This window comes from Chrysemys picta, chromosome 9 (genome assembly GCF_011386835.1).
Source record: "Chrysemys picta bellii isolate R12L10 chromosome 9, ASM1138683v2, whole genome shotgun sequence".
In the NCBI taxonomy this organism is placed as follows: Eukaryota; Metazoa; Chordata; order Testudines; family Emydidae; genus Chrysemys; species Chrysemys picta.
The window spans coordinates 58,726,778-58,740,925 of NC_088799.1; the positions used below are offsets into that span (position 1 = coordinate 58,726,778).

General features: G+C 57.1%; 1 protein-coding gene across 10 annotated transcripts in view; it reads right to left on the reverse strand.

Annotated features, from left to right (window-relative positions):
- DGKK (diacylglycerol kinase kappa) overlaps positions 1–14,148 on the reverse strand; it is a 185,266-nt gene that overhangs the window by 9,033 nt on the left and 162,085 nt on the right. For 4 of the 10 annotated variants that reach the window (XM_005279165.5, XM_005279162.5, XM_065556315.1 and 1 more), the window contains 4 exons: positions 12,287–12,373; positions 9,378–9,497; positions 7,358–7,469; positions 4,692–4,822 (listed from right to left, as the gene is read on the reverse strand). The exons of 1 other annotated variant lie outside the window; for it this stretch is intronic. In XM_005279165.5, coding sequence (XP_005279222.1) covers positions 4,692–4,822; positions 7,358–7,469; positions 9,378–9,497; positions 12,287–12,373 — 450 coding nt within the window. The remainder of the gene's footprint in view (positions 1–4,691; positions 4,823–7,357; positions 7,470–9,377; positions 9,498–12,286; positions 12,374–14,148) is intronic. 5 more of the 10 variants (XM_065556312.1, XM_065556316.1, XM_005279163.5 and 2 more) reach the window with 4 other exon arrangements.

The following is a 14,148-nucleotide window of genomic DNA, read 5'->3' on the forward strand; positions in this document are numbered from 1 at the left end:
GAGAGTCTTTGAGGCTATGCAATCTGGCATCCGTCTGGTCTGAGAACAAGCCTGACCCTTCGAACAGGTCTTGCAAGGTGTTTTGTACCTCTGGGGGAAGGCTGGAAGCCTGTAGCCATGCCGAGTGCCTCATTACCACTCCTGACACGATTGTCCTGGCCGCTGCGTCTGCGGAGTCAAGGGAGGCCTGCAAAGAGGTTTTGGCTACTGCCTTCCCCTCGTCCACCAGGGCAGCGAACTCTGGTTGTGAACCCTGGAGCAGGGAGTCCTTAAACTTGAAGACTGATGCCCAAGAATTGAAATTGTGTCTCTTCAGAATCGCTTGTTGGTTAGCAATCCTCAACTGGAGGCCCCCGGACGAGTAGACCTTCCTACCAAATAAGTCCAAGCGCTTTGCCTCCTTGGCCTTGGGGGCCGGGGCTTGCTGGCCATGCTGCTCTCGTTTGTTGACTGCAGAGACGACCAGCGAACAGGGTGCTGGGTCAGAAAAGAGGAAGTCGAACCCCTTGGAGGGGGCGAAGTACTTCCTCTCTACGCCTTTCGCAATTGGTGCACTGGAGGCCGGTGTTTGCCACACTGTCTTATAGTTCGACTGTACTGTCTTTATGAGCAGGAGTGCAATCCTGGAGGGGCCTTCCGGGCTTAGGATGTCAACCATGGGGTCCTCCTGCTCTACAGTCTCCTCCGCCTGCAACCCCAGATTGAGGGCTACTCGGCGGAGCAGATCCTGCTGGGCCCGATGGTCAATCGGGGGAGGGCCGGACACCGTCGTGCCCGCCACGGCTTCATCTGGTAAGGAGGAAGAGGTTAGGGCTTTCTGTGCGTCCTCCTCTTCCTGCAACTCCTCACCTACTGGGCGCTCCTCTGGGGTCTGTCCCATAGTGTGGGCCTGAGACGGTGTCGGGCTCGGTGCCGAGTCGGCTCTTTCTTGCCCCTATGGTCTGGAGACCATGGCCTCCTTGTGCGAGGAGGGGCGCCCCTGCGGGGAGTGGGACCGGTGTCTCGAGGGGCCAGATCTCGAGGTCCTGGACGGGGGGCTTTGCTGGTGGTAGGCCCAAGGGGTCCAGAATGGCCATTGTCCTGGCTGGCCCCACTGTGGGTGCCAAGGGGCTTCGTGTTCCCTACTGGCCGGTGCCCTGTGGGCAAATCTGTTGGACTGGCCCGAGTCTGCCTCCGAAACCACAGACGGTGACCTGGATGGCCACGGTGGTGCCGTGGGACTGTGCCGGTCCGGGGTCGGAGAGTAGTACCTCCGGGACCGGGACCGGGAGTAACGTCTTGCTGACCTGGACCTGGACCGGTACTGGTGACCTCGGGACCGGGAACGACTGCAAGTGGTCAGTCTTGGGGATCGCGTGGCTGACACGTCCCGGTGCCTACTCGAGTAGGGCTGCTGGGTCGGCGCCAGGCGCTTGTTGGGGCCCGATGGCTGTGCGGCCGTCTGCGCCGAGGGTAGCCGGGAGTCCACCAAGGCAGAGCTCGACCGGGAGCGGCGCCATGAACAGTGCTGAGGTGGTGACCGTGATGGGCGCACCATTGCTGATGGGCGCACCATTGCTGGCTTGCCTCTGGATGGCAGTCTTGGCAGATTATCTTTGGCTTGGAGGGGGGCCCTCAGCGGACAATTCGATGAGGTCCTTTGCTGCCTCAAACGTGTCCGGGGTGGAGGGCTGTTCCAAAAGCTCCTCCAGCCCTTCCTCCTCACTCGATGCGCCTATCCCGGGGCTCGACGGGCCTCTCGGCGCCGGAGCCACTGGCACCGGGATCTGTCCTGGGGTCGCCACTCTCTTAGGCACATTCGAGGTCTTCGCGGGCGCTGCCCTCTTATGCGGGGAGCGTCCTCAGGCCTTAGGTTGGCCCTTTGATTTTACCAGCAAAGATGACCAGTCTTGCTGTGTCGGTGCCGTCGGCTTATGGTGCCCTGCCGGTGCCAGATCATGAACTGATGCCGGGGCACTCTGCACCGAAGTTGCCTGATGCGTCGAAGTGGAGGGCTGTAATGCAGCCTCCATGAGCAGCTGCTTAAGGCGAAAGTCCCTCTCTTTCTTAGTCCTGGGCTTGAAGACCTTACAGATCTTGCAGCGCTCTTTTTGGTGTGCTTCCCCCAGGCAACGGAGGCATGAGTCATGGGGATCGCTTATCGGCATAGGCTTGCGGCACGTGGCACAAGCCTTGAAGCCTTGGGCGTCCGGCATGCCCCGCAGCCCAGGGCCGGTGTCGGGATTGACCAACACCTAAAACAAAGGAGCTTAACTACTACTAAAGAACTGTTTGCTAAGATTCTAGGTACTAAAGAACTGATAACTGCTAAGAAGAACACTAACTATTAACGCTAAGGGACACTCTCAAGTGAGAGACAGAGTTGTTCCAACGCCGTCACGGACAGTAAGAAGGAGCTGAGGGAGGGTCGGGCCCGCAGGGATATATATACGCTAGAGCGGGGCGCCGCTCTGGCGGGAGCGGGGACCCTGCTGGCCCGACGGGAGCCGCTGAGGGAAAAAGTTTCTGATGACCGTGCACGCGACGCGCGCACACCTAATGTGTAATGGACATGAACAATCACTCGAAGAAGAACTGGGCCATGCATGGACATGTGACTTGCCCATGTGACACCAAAACTTCATCTTGGAGCTGGACTTTCCATAGGAGAGAGGAGGGGGTCTCCACCCACAAGAGAAAGTCTACTTAAACCCCTGGGAGACCCCCTCCCCCATTTGGTCTTCAGCTGGCTAAAGGGATAGCCTCTCCACCCCCAAAGATACCTGAAAGAGACTGGAACAAAGGACAGTAACTATAGGGGGTGTGAGTAATTTCTGGACCCAGACTAGAAGGAGACTAGTCTGTAAAAGGAAGCTTACTGGAACACAATGGAGGCTGAGATTTTGTCTGTATTCAGTTTTCTTGCTGTATTAGACTCAGACTTGCATGTTTTATTTTATTTTACTTGGTAATTCACTTTGTTCTGTCTGTTACTACTTGGAACCATTAAATCCTACTTTCTGTATTTAATAAAATCACTTTTTACTTATTAATTAATCCAGAGTATGCATTAATACCTGGGGGGGGGGGGGCAAACAGCTGTACATATCTCTCTATCAGTATTATAGAGGGCGAACAATTTATGAGTAAAACTTTATAAATATAAATTTATAAATGAGTAAAATTTTATAAATAAAACAGATTTATTTGGGGTTTGGACCCCATTGGGAGTTGAGCATCTGAGTGTTAAAGACAGGAACACTTCTTAAGTTGCTTTCAGTTAAGTCTGCAGTTTTGGGGCACGTGGTTGAGACCCTGGGTTTGTACTGGAGCAGACTGGCGTGTCTGGCTCAACTAGACAGGGTGCTGGAGTCCCAAGTTGGCAGGGAAAGCAGGGGCAGAAGCAGTCTTGGTACATCAGTTGGCAGCCCCAAGGGGGTTTCTGTGATCCAACCCGTCACAGGGGGAATGGGGCAGGGTGTGTTTATCAGGCTGGCAGGATGGGGGAGTGGGGCAGGCTGTGTGTACTGGGCAGGCAGAAGATTGGCAGGATGCGGGAGTGGAGTAAGGCATTTGAACCAGGCAGGCCGAGGGGGCAGCAGTTCGGGGGGGACAGGGCGTGTGTACTGGGCAGGCAGCAGGCTGGTTGGGGGAGTGGGATGAGGCATGTGAACAGGGCAGGCAGGGGGTTGGCTGGTTGTGGGAGCGGGGCAAGGCTGGTTGAAAAATTGTAGTTGGATGTTTTCTGTCAGAAAATGCTGTTTTGGCTAAACTGAACTTTTTATGAAAGATAGATTTTGACAAAATTTTCCACAAAAAATGTGATATTTGAACAATTAAAAAAAAGAGCCCTTTAAGTTACCCAGGCTCTAATGTCCATGTGAATCAATGGCAGGCAGGCACCAAGCACCGGTGAGGATTTGGCCCTCAGGGTATTAATTGGAGGAGCAGCTATTTTCAGTAGCCTAGAGAAATGATTCCAGGCTAATGGCACAGCTGCTCCTTCAAAGCAGGGTGCGGTCTCCATGGCCCAATTCAACTCTGGACCGGTCTTCCAGGAAGAGACCTACTGGTACCAGATGTGATAGGGACACCTGCTCAGTAGGGAATTCCCCCACTCCCCACCCCAAACCTTCTCCCAGCTCATTTCACCTGGCTGCCCAGGAATGAGCGTGACCATGTCCTCGGGGCGGTAGGCTCTGGATCCCATTCCCAAGCCCCACCTTCACTCAGGTGCTTCATTAATCACCCAGGCCAGGTAGCTGGAGGAGAGGAATGGAGGTTATGGTTTGTGCTATGGAGTCCCTGGCTGGGAGTCACCATCCCACCCCCGAGCTGCGGGAAGCCAGTGCCGTGCAGCGACACCATGACTGCTCTGGTTCTCGAGGAGCCCGTATTCTGACAGCGCGGCATCACCCGCAGCGAAATGCAAATACACTGACTCATAGGGCAGGTGCAGCATGCAAGCGCAGCCCCGCCGATGCCATTCAACTGCCGTGCCAATGCCTGGGTCCCAGGTGAGGGGCTAACATGCCAACTCAACCCTGCCAATGCAATTCCCAGCTGGCTTACAATCGTTCATGGGGTTCTGCCAGGAGCAAGGGTGCACCAATCGGGCAGCATTCTGCCCATAATTGTGCCCATGCAGCTCAATGGGGCACTAATGGAGAGAGCCACGCTGCTGCGGTCAGAAAAGCAAGTGATGCAAGTACCTTCAAGTCTCTTCTCTCCAGCAGGATCAGCTCTGAGCCCTGGATGTCATGGCGGAAAAAAAAGTCTTTGTATTCCCCTAAGCCAAGCGTGTCCAGCCAGGCCGCCACCTCCTCAGCGCCCCATTTCTCCACTAGCAAAAAGGGAAAGCAAAGACGATCGACTCAGCAGCGAAAAGTGGACAGAGGCGCAGCCGAAAGCAACGCGCACACACAGGGAAGCACAAAGCCAGGCAGGGCGAGAGCGCAGGCAACAGGCAGCAGCATTCCAGCATGGCAGTATCCCATGCCTGGGGCTCGGGCACCACCCGCACCCCCCGATGGAAACGCTCCCTTGCTACACCCAGGATCTGTTCCAGGCAGCTCTGCTCAGAAGAGGGGCCCCGCCAGAATCCCATTGATTTCTGCTCCCTCGCCTCCCTAGCACAGGGACTATTTCCAAGGCAGGCCAGGTCTGACAACCCGGCCTATCTCTATTTCCTACATGGAGAGCAGCACGAGAACTGGGATCAGGGTGGTAGGTGACCTGGAGGGTGCAGATTTGGTCCTAGAGGTCACGTGACCCGCGATGGCTGTTTCTGTATGGCTCACAGCTCTTTCTGAAAGCATCAACCTAACATGCTGCATGGGCACAGAACCATTGCAGTGAGTCTCATGTGCAGTGCCTAGTGAGAGGGAAAAAGGCGAGTGGGCTGTGAAAGATTCCACTCATGCCCAGAAAAGGGGTTTTCCCCTCCTGTTTTCCCTGCAAAACATCAGGAATGCCAGAGCTGGCCTCCCCCTCTCAGTCGAGGGCTTAGAAATGTGCTCTGTGGCCTGGGGAGAGCTAAGGCCTAACACAAGAATCCTTTTTCCCATGTGTTTTTCAGTCACTGGAGTTCACCGGGGCCATGTGTGGACGGCCCAGTTCTCATGTCCATCGTGAGCAGTGTGCGGCTCACACAACGGCTGGGCCAAACGCTAGCCTGAATGATGCACATGGCCCGACAGGATCCCGATGGTCAAATAGATCCCCTGGGCCCGCAGGAATGAAAAGCAAAACTGAACCTGCCAGCTGGGATTTAGGAGTGCCCTGCCCACATGCTCCTGATAGGGAAGAAGGCGCAGTACCAGAGCCATGCAGCACAGAGCTGCTGTGCCCCCAGGGCCCCACGTCAGTGCACGGCTCAGGACTCTGATCTCTTCAAGAGACCAAGCTGTGTGGTGAGAACAGAGCCCAAGCACTGTTCTCAGGACGCTGAGCTGCTCACCCCTCATGCTCCCCTCTGAGGTCCCGGGGCAGAGCCCCGCCCCATATGCTCCCCTTCAAGGGGCCGGGAGTCAGAGCCCTTTGCCCCATACGCTCCCCTTCGAGGGGCTGGAAGGCAGAGCCCCACCCCGTATACTCCCCTCCGAGGGGCTGGGAGGCAGAGCCCCGCCCCATACACTCCCCTCCATGGCCCAAGCACTCCAGAGACGTTTCCATACAAAACACTGGCATAAGAACATAAGAACAGCCATACTGGGTCAGACCAAAGATCCATCAACTCTAGTAGCCTGTCTTCTGACAGAGGCCAATGCCAGGTGCTTCAGAGGGAATGAATAGAAAAGGGCAGGTATCAAGTGATCCATCCCCTGTCGCCCATTCCCAGCTTCTGGCAAACAGAGGCTAGGGACACTTGTAGCTTGTTTCAAAAGCCCTGAGGCTAGGGGTCCCCATTCCCTTTCCAGCCGCTGCAGCCCTGCAAACTCCCTTGGAGATAGAAGAATGGGGCACGGCCTGAGAGCCAGCCTGCACGCGGATGGCCAGGGGGCACAGGGGGGCCTCCTGTGCGGGCATGGGAGTAACTGACTAGGGCTAGATCTGAGAGCACCACAGCATCGACCAGTCCAGCCCATGCCCCCCGGGAAGCCCATGTACTGATGGGCTCAGGGTCACGGAGTGAATGTGACAGAGCTGAGGTGAAAACGGACTCCCAAGCCTGTGCACTGACCATCAGCCCTCGCTCCCAATAAGGCACCAAGGCATCAGGAGGAAGCCCTGAACTCTCCATGCCTGGGACTTGCTGAGGGGATTCTCCTACCAGCACCAAGAGGCCAGGACATGGAGCGGGGCTGACGGCCAGACTTGGGCAAGCGAGGCAGCCGGGGCTGGGAGATGCAGCATTGGTTATGTTTGCAAAGCTGGTGCCAATGCGGGAGGAGTCAAACACATCTGAGAGGGTTTGGACCACAAGTCTCACTGCAAGTCAATGGGACATGCTCCTAAATCCCTAGACACTTTGGAAAATCTTCCCAGGAGGCCCATTTCTTTCTAAACCCCATTTTTATAACTCCCTCCTCCTCTGAGAGAGGAGCTTTGAGCTGACGGCCCAGCAAGCTGTGCCCCCTCCTGCCCTGTGCCAGTCACTCCATCCTCGGCACGGTTCAGTGCCTGGCTGCAATCAGAGCCAGCCTGGAGGGCAGATGGGCAGGTGGGCTAGCAGTCCTGAGGTGCTGCTCTAGACGGGTTTGCAGCCTGCCCTGCTCACCTTGTCTAAGAGCCCTCCAGCGGCACAACACAATGGTATGGATTTACTCTGGCTGCGGTGCGTGCCAGATTGGTAGCACAGCAGGTCCAGGACGCTCTCTAGTGCTTGGGAGGCGAAGGCTGCTCTGCCAGTCTAGCCCACTGCTCTGGGGAGGTTTACCTGGGACCATGCTGTTGGATTTCAGCTTCTGAAACTTATCCTTGTCCTTCTTGGGTTTGGGAATGTTGATCCGTAGCTTCAGGCTGCCCTTGCTGCTGCTCTCGGAGCTCTCCTGGTGCCCGAGGCCGGCAGAGAGGATAACGGGTTAGGTTCACAAGCCATGCATTTCATCTGTGCCACTCCGCGCCCTGGTCAGATGCCCACCCCTCCCTGCCATCAGCACGGGCCAGTGCTTAACCGCACCTCGTTTCTATCCCAGCTTTGCCCTGGCATCCCCAGCACTGGCTGATGCGATTCACACCAGCCCAGATCCACCAGTCCTAGCATCTGTGGAGGGTGTAGTCTAGTCAGGACACAGATATTTTTACCACTGAATGGGGTTAGAACAGCGGTTCTCAAACTGTGGGTCAGGACCCCAAAGTGGGTCGTGACCCTGTTTTAATGGAGGTCAGCAGGGCTGGTGTTAGACTTGCTGGGGTCCGGGGTTGAAGCCCAAGCCCCATCACCTGGGGCCAAAGCCCAAGGGCTTCAGCCCTAGGTGCCGGAGCTCAGGCTCCAGCTTTGGCTTCAGCCCTGGGCAGCAGGGCTGACGCCCGTGGGCTTCAGCTTTGGCCCCCTGCCCAGGGTGGCGAGGCTCAGGCTTCAGCTTTACCCCCCCACCACAACCTGGGGCTGCAGGGCTCGGGCAGGCTCAGGCTTTGGTCCCCCCTCTTGGGGTCACTGGAGTCGCAATGCAAAGAAGTTTGAGAACCCCTGGGTTAAAAGACAGAAAGGTAAAATGTCTGAGCCCTGGCTACATTATGTGGCCCCGCATTGCTGCCAGCCACGGAGCATGCCAGACCCACCTTTGTGCTCTCCTGGGCAATTCCCCAGCCCCAGTTTCCCCATCTGTAAGACAAAGCTAGTGATACCCCACCCCCAGCTCTATAAAGTGCCGGGGGCTCTGCAGCTGAGAAGTGCCATGTAAACTGGCTTACCACTGCTCCCTTGAATGATAAACCCTCCTCTTGGACAGCCTGTGCCCCCAAGACCACAGCCACAAGAAGAGCACCAGGAGAGTTACCAGAAGAGAGCAGAACAGGCCTGATAAAGGCAGCTGCTGCACATGAGCAAGTGCCACTGAAGTCAATGGGAGTCACTTGTACATTTAGCTGCATGACCGGATCGAGAAATCCAGTGCTGGTTCATCACCTGCTCACAGGATGTGCACCGCTCCTCCCCGCCAGCCCCGATTCTCCGCTCTGGGCCTCCCAGAGACACAGAGTGCTTCAAGTATTCTGGATTCCCCAATAACCCCTGCCCCCTCCGGGCAGGCTCAGGCCCCCTCGTCACAGCAATACTGACACATGCACAGCTCAGACTCCAGGTGCACTGTACAGGGGGGGGGGGGATCTTATTCAGACCAGGCCCCTGCCATGAAGAGATCATAATCTAAGGTCCTGATCCTGCAATCAGGCCCATGAGAAGGCTCAGGACTCTAGTAGGATCCACGCAAAGTCTGCTGGGGCAGATCTGACTGCAGGGTTAGGGCCAGAGTGAGGACAGCAGAGGAGGGAGGGGGAGTGGGAGGGGGAGAGGAAGGGAGGGGAGAAGGAGGAGGCAGACACAGATCTTGCAGTTCTTGTGAGACTCATGCAAGAGTCTGGAGGCCCAAGTCCCATTTTATTTGCAATGGTTTATTGATTCTCAGGGCTGTGGGTGCTAAGCCCCCTGCAGAAGCACAGGGCTCAGGATGGATGTATATGAAGGGATGGGGGAGGGGATGGTCCAGTCTAATGCAAAGCCAGCTCAGTGGGATGGGAGGGGCTGGGCTGCAAAGGGTACAGCAGCAGGCTTGTTAACAGGGTACTTGCCCAGGGTCACCCAAAGAGAACCCAGCTCCCCTGCTCCGGTCACTAGGCTAGGCTGCCTCGCTGACTCTCCCTCACTGGCTGCAATGGCACCAGGCAGGCTCCTGCCAGTATGGGGAGGAGGAGGAACGACCCGACCAAACGGCCCCCGAGCGGCCCCATGCACCCACCTCCTCGGCAGAGTTGATGATGGGCGCCAGCCAGTGGATGTCGGGCAGCCTCTGGAGCTCCTGGCTGATGGTGTTCAGGGCTCTCTGCAGCCCCTCCTCTTGCTGTGGGGAGTCCAGCTGCTGCAGGGATTGGGGGAGAGAGCCATGAGAGCCCCGTGCAGAGCTCATCGTGCGAACGTGCGCCATGGGTACTGCTGGAGAGGACGGGCAGGGACAATGCACTGACCTGCCTTACGGCTCCATCCACTTGGGACTGGAGTTCAGCTAACCACAAGGACGAACCCCGGGGAGGAAGTTTGCCCATTCCTCTTTGGGTTTCACTGCTGAGATTGATACCAGTCTCTGCAAGTTACTGATTGCTTGGCTGTCTGTTCCCGTCATTCCCCCATCTCTCAAGCAGCCCCTGTTGCTGGGACAGGAGGGCACCTGGGCTAAGGCACAGGGTCAAGGCCCTGCATTTAGGTTTTGTAAAACCTGCGGCAAACTTCTGGCTCTGTTGAAGTCAATGTCAGAACTTCCTCTGACGTCAGCGAGGCCAGAACTTCACCTTTACAGAACCTAAGCTCCCTGGGAGTGTTCTCTTTAAAAAACAAAATCTCCAATGACAGCAGTATTTTGATTGGCTACTCCTGCAGTTACAATTGGGTACCTGAGAGCCCCACAGTGACACTGACTAATCCCAAATGACACTGACCGACTAACCTGCTAAGATCAGAGATGCAAAAAAGCAGAGCAAAACTGGGTGTTAAATTGTCTCCATTCTCATCAGGCTCAGAGTTCATAAAGGGCAGGGGGGTTATTAAAAACATGACCTGAATGTATCTCTGAAATATTCTACTAAGACTCAGTGCTAAAGTAAAGAACGAGCATGATCCACCCTAGAACAGTGGGTGTCATGTTCCCTTCTAGTGGCTTGAGCTCACAGAGAAAGCCAGCCTGCTACTGCTACTGCTACCAGCTAGTAGAGTGACTCTCTTAGCTCCAGAGGCTCAAGTCTGTGCTTGTGGAGCTGAACTTCCCAGGTCCAAACCCTGATGCCATTCCCCACCCAGCTTTATGAAAGCAGACTGGGAATGAGCATCCTATTCACAGAATGAGTCTGGCATAAAACCTGACATAGATCTTTCAGGACCCATCTCTGCTTTGGCTGTTCCAAATTCATGGTCCAGGGCACAGCTGGGGTCTTTCCAGCCATGTCCTGGAACCCTGGGCATTCACGCAGAATTCAGTTCTCAGTCGAGTATCAGGATCTGACAATGAACTGAACAGACTGCCATGGGGCTAACTAACTGCCTCGGGGCCAGCGTTAGGGGTGCAGTGTCACGGTGCCAGGTGGCATGGGAGAGGCCTGTTGGTAGCTGTCTTCAAAGCCACAGAGAAGTGCCCTTCTGCAGCAGCCTGGAATGCACTGGGAAGGATGCTTAGCTCAGGGATAACCGAACCCCCTGCCTGTGCCAAGAACTGGGGACACCAAAGACAAGTTTTGATCACTGGCGCAGTGAGCTAATCGCCACTTTAAACAGAGCTGGGAGAGGAGGGAGTGCATGGTTGGAAGTTCCATCTTCTGGTTAGTTTGTATGGAAATGGAGCAGGGGAAGGAGCTGCACTCCCGGTGGAGCTTCGGGGGGCGGGGGGGGGAGGGTAAGAGGGGAAGAATTTTACTGTCCTGTTGAGCCATTCTCCCCTCTTCACACACTCCCCGCCCAGGCAGGGAGAGCTGAAGGAAACAGCTCTGGCTATACCTCTGATGCCATATCCGGCTGGGTTCCTGTGCGGTGCAGGGCATCTGGGAGCAGCATGGCACACAGAGTTGGCATGCAGGGGAACAGGCAGCATGCAATACAGCCTGGTTCCAAGAGGAACAGGAAGGAACAGTGGGCCTATCCACCTGCTTGGGAAATAACTGCCTCATCCAGTCAGCTCCGGGCGTGGAGAGTGGCACAGCATTTATGTCACCCAGGAGCTCCACGCCACTCCCTATAGACCACCCAACTGGCAGCTCACGTTAGAGTGTCAGCCATTAACACTGGGCCTAGGACACGGTGGTGGGACTGGTCCCCTCCCTGCTTCACACATCCAGTGGCCCTTGCACCCTACGATGACCGATGGTCACACCAGCTTGCTCATGGCATGTCAGGAAGAGGGTGCTTTGTAGGAGGGGCTGCTGCCCACTGCTTCAAAGTTGAGCTGGCTTTAAAAAAATAAATTAAATCTCTACAATGATTACCAAAACAAAACCTTCAAACCATGCACTAAGAGTAACTGATCCAGTGAGGTCTGCCTGAGTCTGCAGATAGTCTGAAACAAGAGCTCCATTAGCTAATAGCTCTGTTTGTCTTGACAACCTGTTAACTCTGGGTCCTAATGATGACAACCCACCCTTGAACATATCCATTTTGCTGCTGATCAAAGCACGGAAGCAAGGAGAGTGATGATGATCATGTTATGAAGTTCAGCACAGTTTACTGAGGCATTTCATTTTGACATCAGGAGGGCAAAGCTTGGTTTGAAGGAGGAACCAGGCAAAGTACTGCTACTGATCTAATGTGAACTTGGGTTGTCTTGTCACCCCCAGGGCCTCAGCTAAACACCTCACATTACATTCTCTTCCCTCCTGGGCTTCCCCATGCCTTCCCCCCATGCCCTGCCCCCCTCACAGCTTCCCCCCGACCCTGCACCTAACCATATCCTCCAGTCCCTGCCAGAGCTTCCACGGGAAGTAGCCCTCTTCCCTGTCCTGCAGCATGAAGCTTGGAGCATGTTCTGCCATTTGCTACAGCTTTGATCTCCATGTTGAATGCAAGGGGGGTTCATGCAAGGGAATCTCACAAACCAGCCCGCCCCGCAGACTGGGGCAGAGTAGACTAAGCACCCTAGGATGCTGGCTCCTCCCCCAGCCATGCACTCACCAATTTTCCTTCCAGAAAAGCTCTGGTTTCAGTGTAAAGGGCTTTCACGCTAACTGACACATCCACGGCCGCATTTCTGCTCAGAAACTGAGAGGAGATGGGTGCAAAGAAAGAGGAGAGAGAGAAGCAATGTTAGTAAGCAGGCACATGGAGACGAGCAGTGCTAAGGGACCAGGGCCTGATGGGACAATGCAGTCGGTACGCTACCCCTTCCTGGTTGGCCAAGATGCTTTGGGATGCTGCTGGGTTCTGCAAGTCTGGTTACACTGTGTCACGGTTCTTTCCGCTACCCTAGTGCCCTCAGCAGAGCAGGACAAAGCCTTGGAGCACTGCCAGGAAGCAGCAACAAACCGCAGACCTTGCTGCCCCCTCACACCCTCTTGGCTGAGGCCCAAGTTCTCATCAATTCAGGCCTGTACTTCCATACCTCCCCTTGCCTTAGACCATCAGCCTAGGCAAGCCAGAGATGTCAGCTTGTTCTCCACACAGTAGCCTGCCTCCTGAGCCCACTTAGGGTGACCAGATCACCCAAGACAAATATCGGGACGCGGGGGGGTGAAGGGGTGACGCGGGGGGGGGGCGTGGCCAAAAAAAAAAAAAAAAACCTTCCTCCGCAAGCGCTGGAGGGAGGCCCGGGAGACGCAGGGGGAGCGCGGGGCCGGGGTGAGTAACAGTCCGGCCTGGCCCCGAGCAGGCAGGACTCAGTTGGGTGGTAGGGCGAGGAGGGGGGCGGCCCGCGGGGCCAGGCGGCGGCTGTTCTCCCCCCGGCCAGCGGGACTCGGGAGCAGCCGCTGCTGCAGCTCCCACTGCCGCGGGGGCAGGAAGCGGCCATGGCGCTCCGCGGCTGCAGCTCTGGTGCCCCCGAACCCCCCGAGCCGGGGCCTGCTGCGGGGTCCCAGCAGCGCGCACGCTGGGCCCAGCCCCTGGCCAGGCGCGTCTGGGCTGCCCAGCTGGTGCTATCCCGCGGCGGCCCCGGAGTGGGGGCAGCAGGCCCCAGCCCCCCCGTCCCGCAGGGGAACGAACGGGGCTGGGCTGCCGATGCCTCCACCCCGGGGCCGCCGCGGGATAGCACCAGCTGGGCAGCCCAGATGCGCCTAGCCAGGGGCTGGGCCCAGCGTACGCGCTGCTGGGTCCCCGCAGCAGGCCCCGGCTCGGGGGGTTCGGGGGCGCCGCAGCCGCGGAGCGCCATGGCCGCTTCCTCCCCCGCGGCAGTGGGAGCTGCAGCAGCGGCTGCTCCCGAGTCCCGCTGCCCGGGGGGGAGAGCAGCCGCCGCCTGGCCCCGCGGGCCGCCCCCCTCCTCTCCCTACGGCCAGGCCGGACTGTTACTCACCCCGGCCCCGCGCTTCCTCTGAGTCTCCCGGGCCTCCCTCCAGCGCTTGCGGAGGGAGGGGGAATGGTGAGCCCGGGGAAGAGGCGGGGATTCGGGGAGGGAGCCAATCGGGGGAGGAGGGGGCGGAGTCGGGGCGGGGGGGGGGGGTGCGAGCACTTCCGGGCTCTAGGCTCGGGGCATTTCCTTGTTTGTCCAGTGTCCCGACCGCATGTCGGTCGGGACGCGGGACAAACAAGGAAATATCGGGACAGTCCCGATAAAATCGGGACGTCTGGTCACCCTAAGCCCACTGCATGCTTCACATCCGCTCTGGGCTCTGGCCTAGCATTTAAAGCCTTCGGGGGGGGGGGGGGGGCTGGGACCAATGTTCCCTCTAATTTTTTACATCCATGTGCAGAATGAATTCTGTTATGTGCACCAATATGGAGGTGATGTGTCGTGGAGGTGGGGCCGAGAGGTTCAGAGTGTGGGAGGAGGCTCAGGGCTGGGGCAAGGGGTTGGGGCAAGGGGGGGTGGTGAGAGCTCAAGCTGC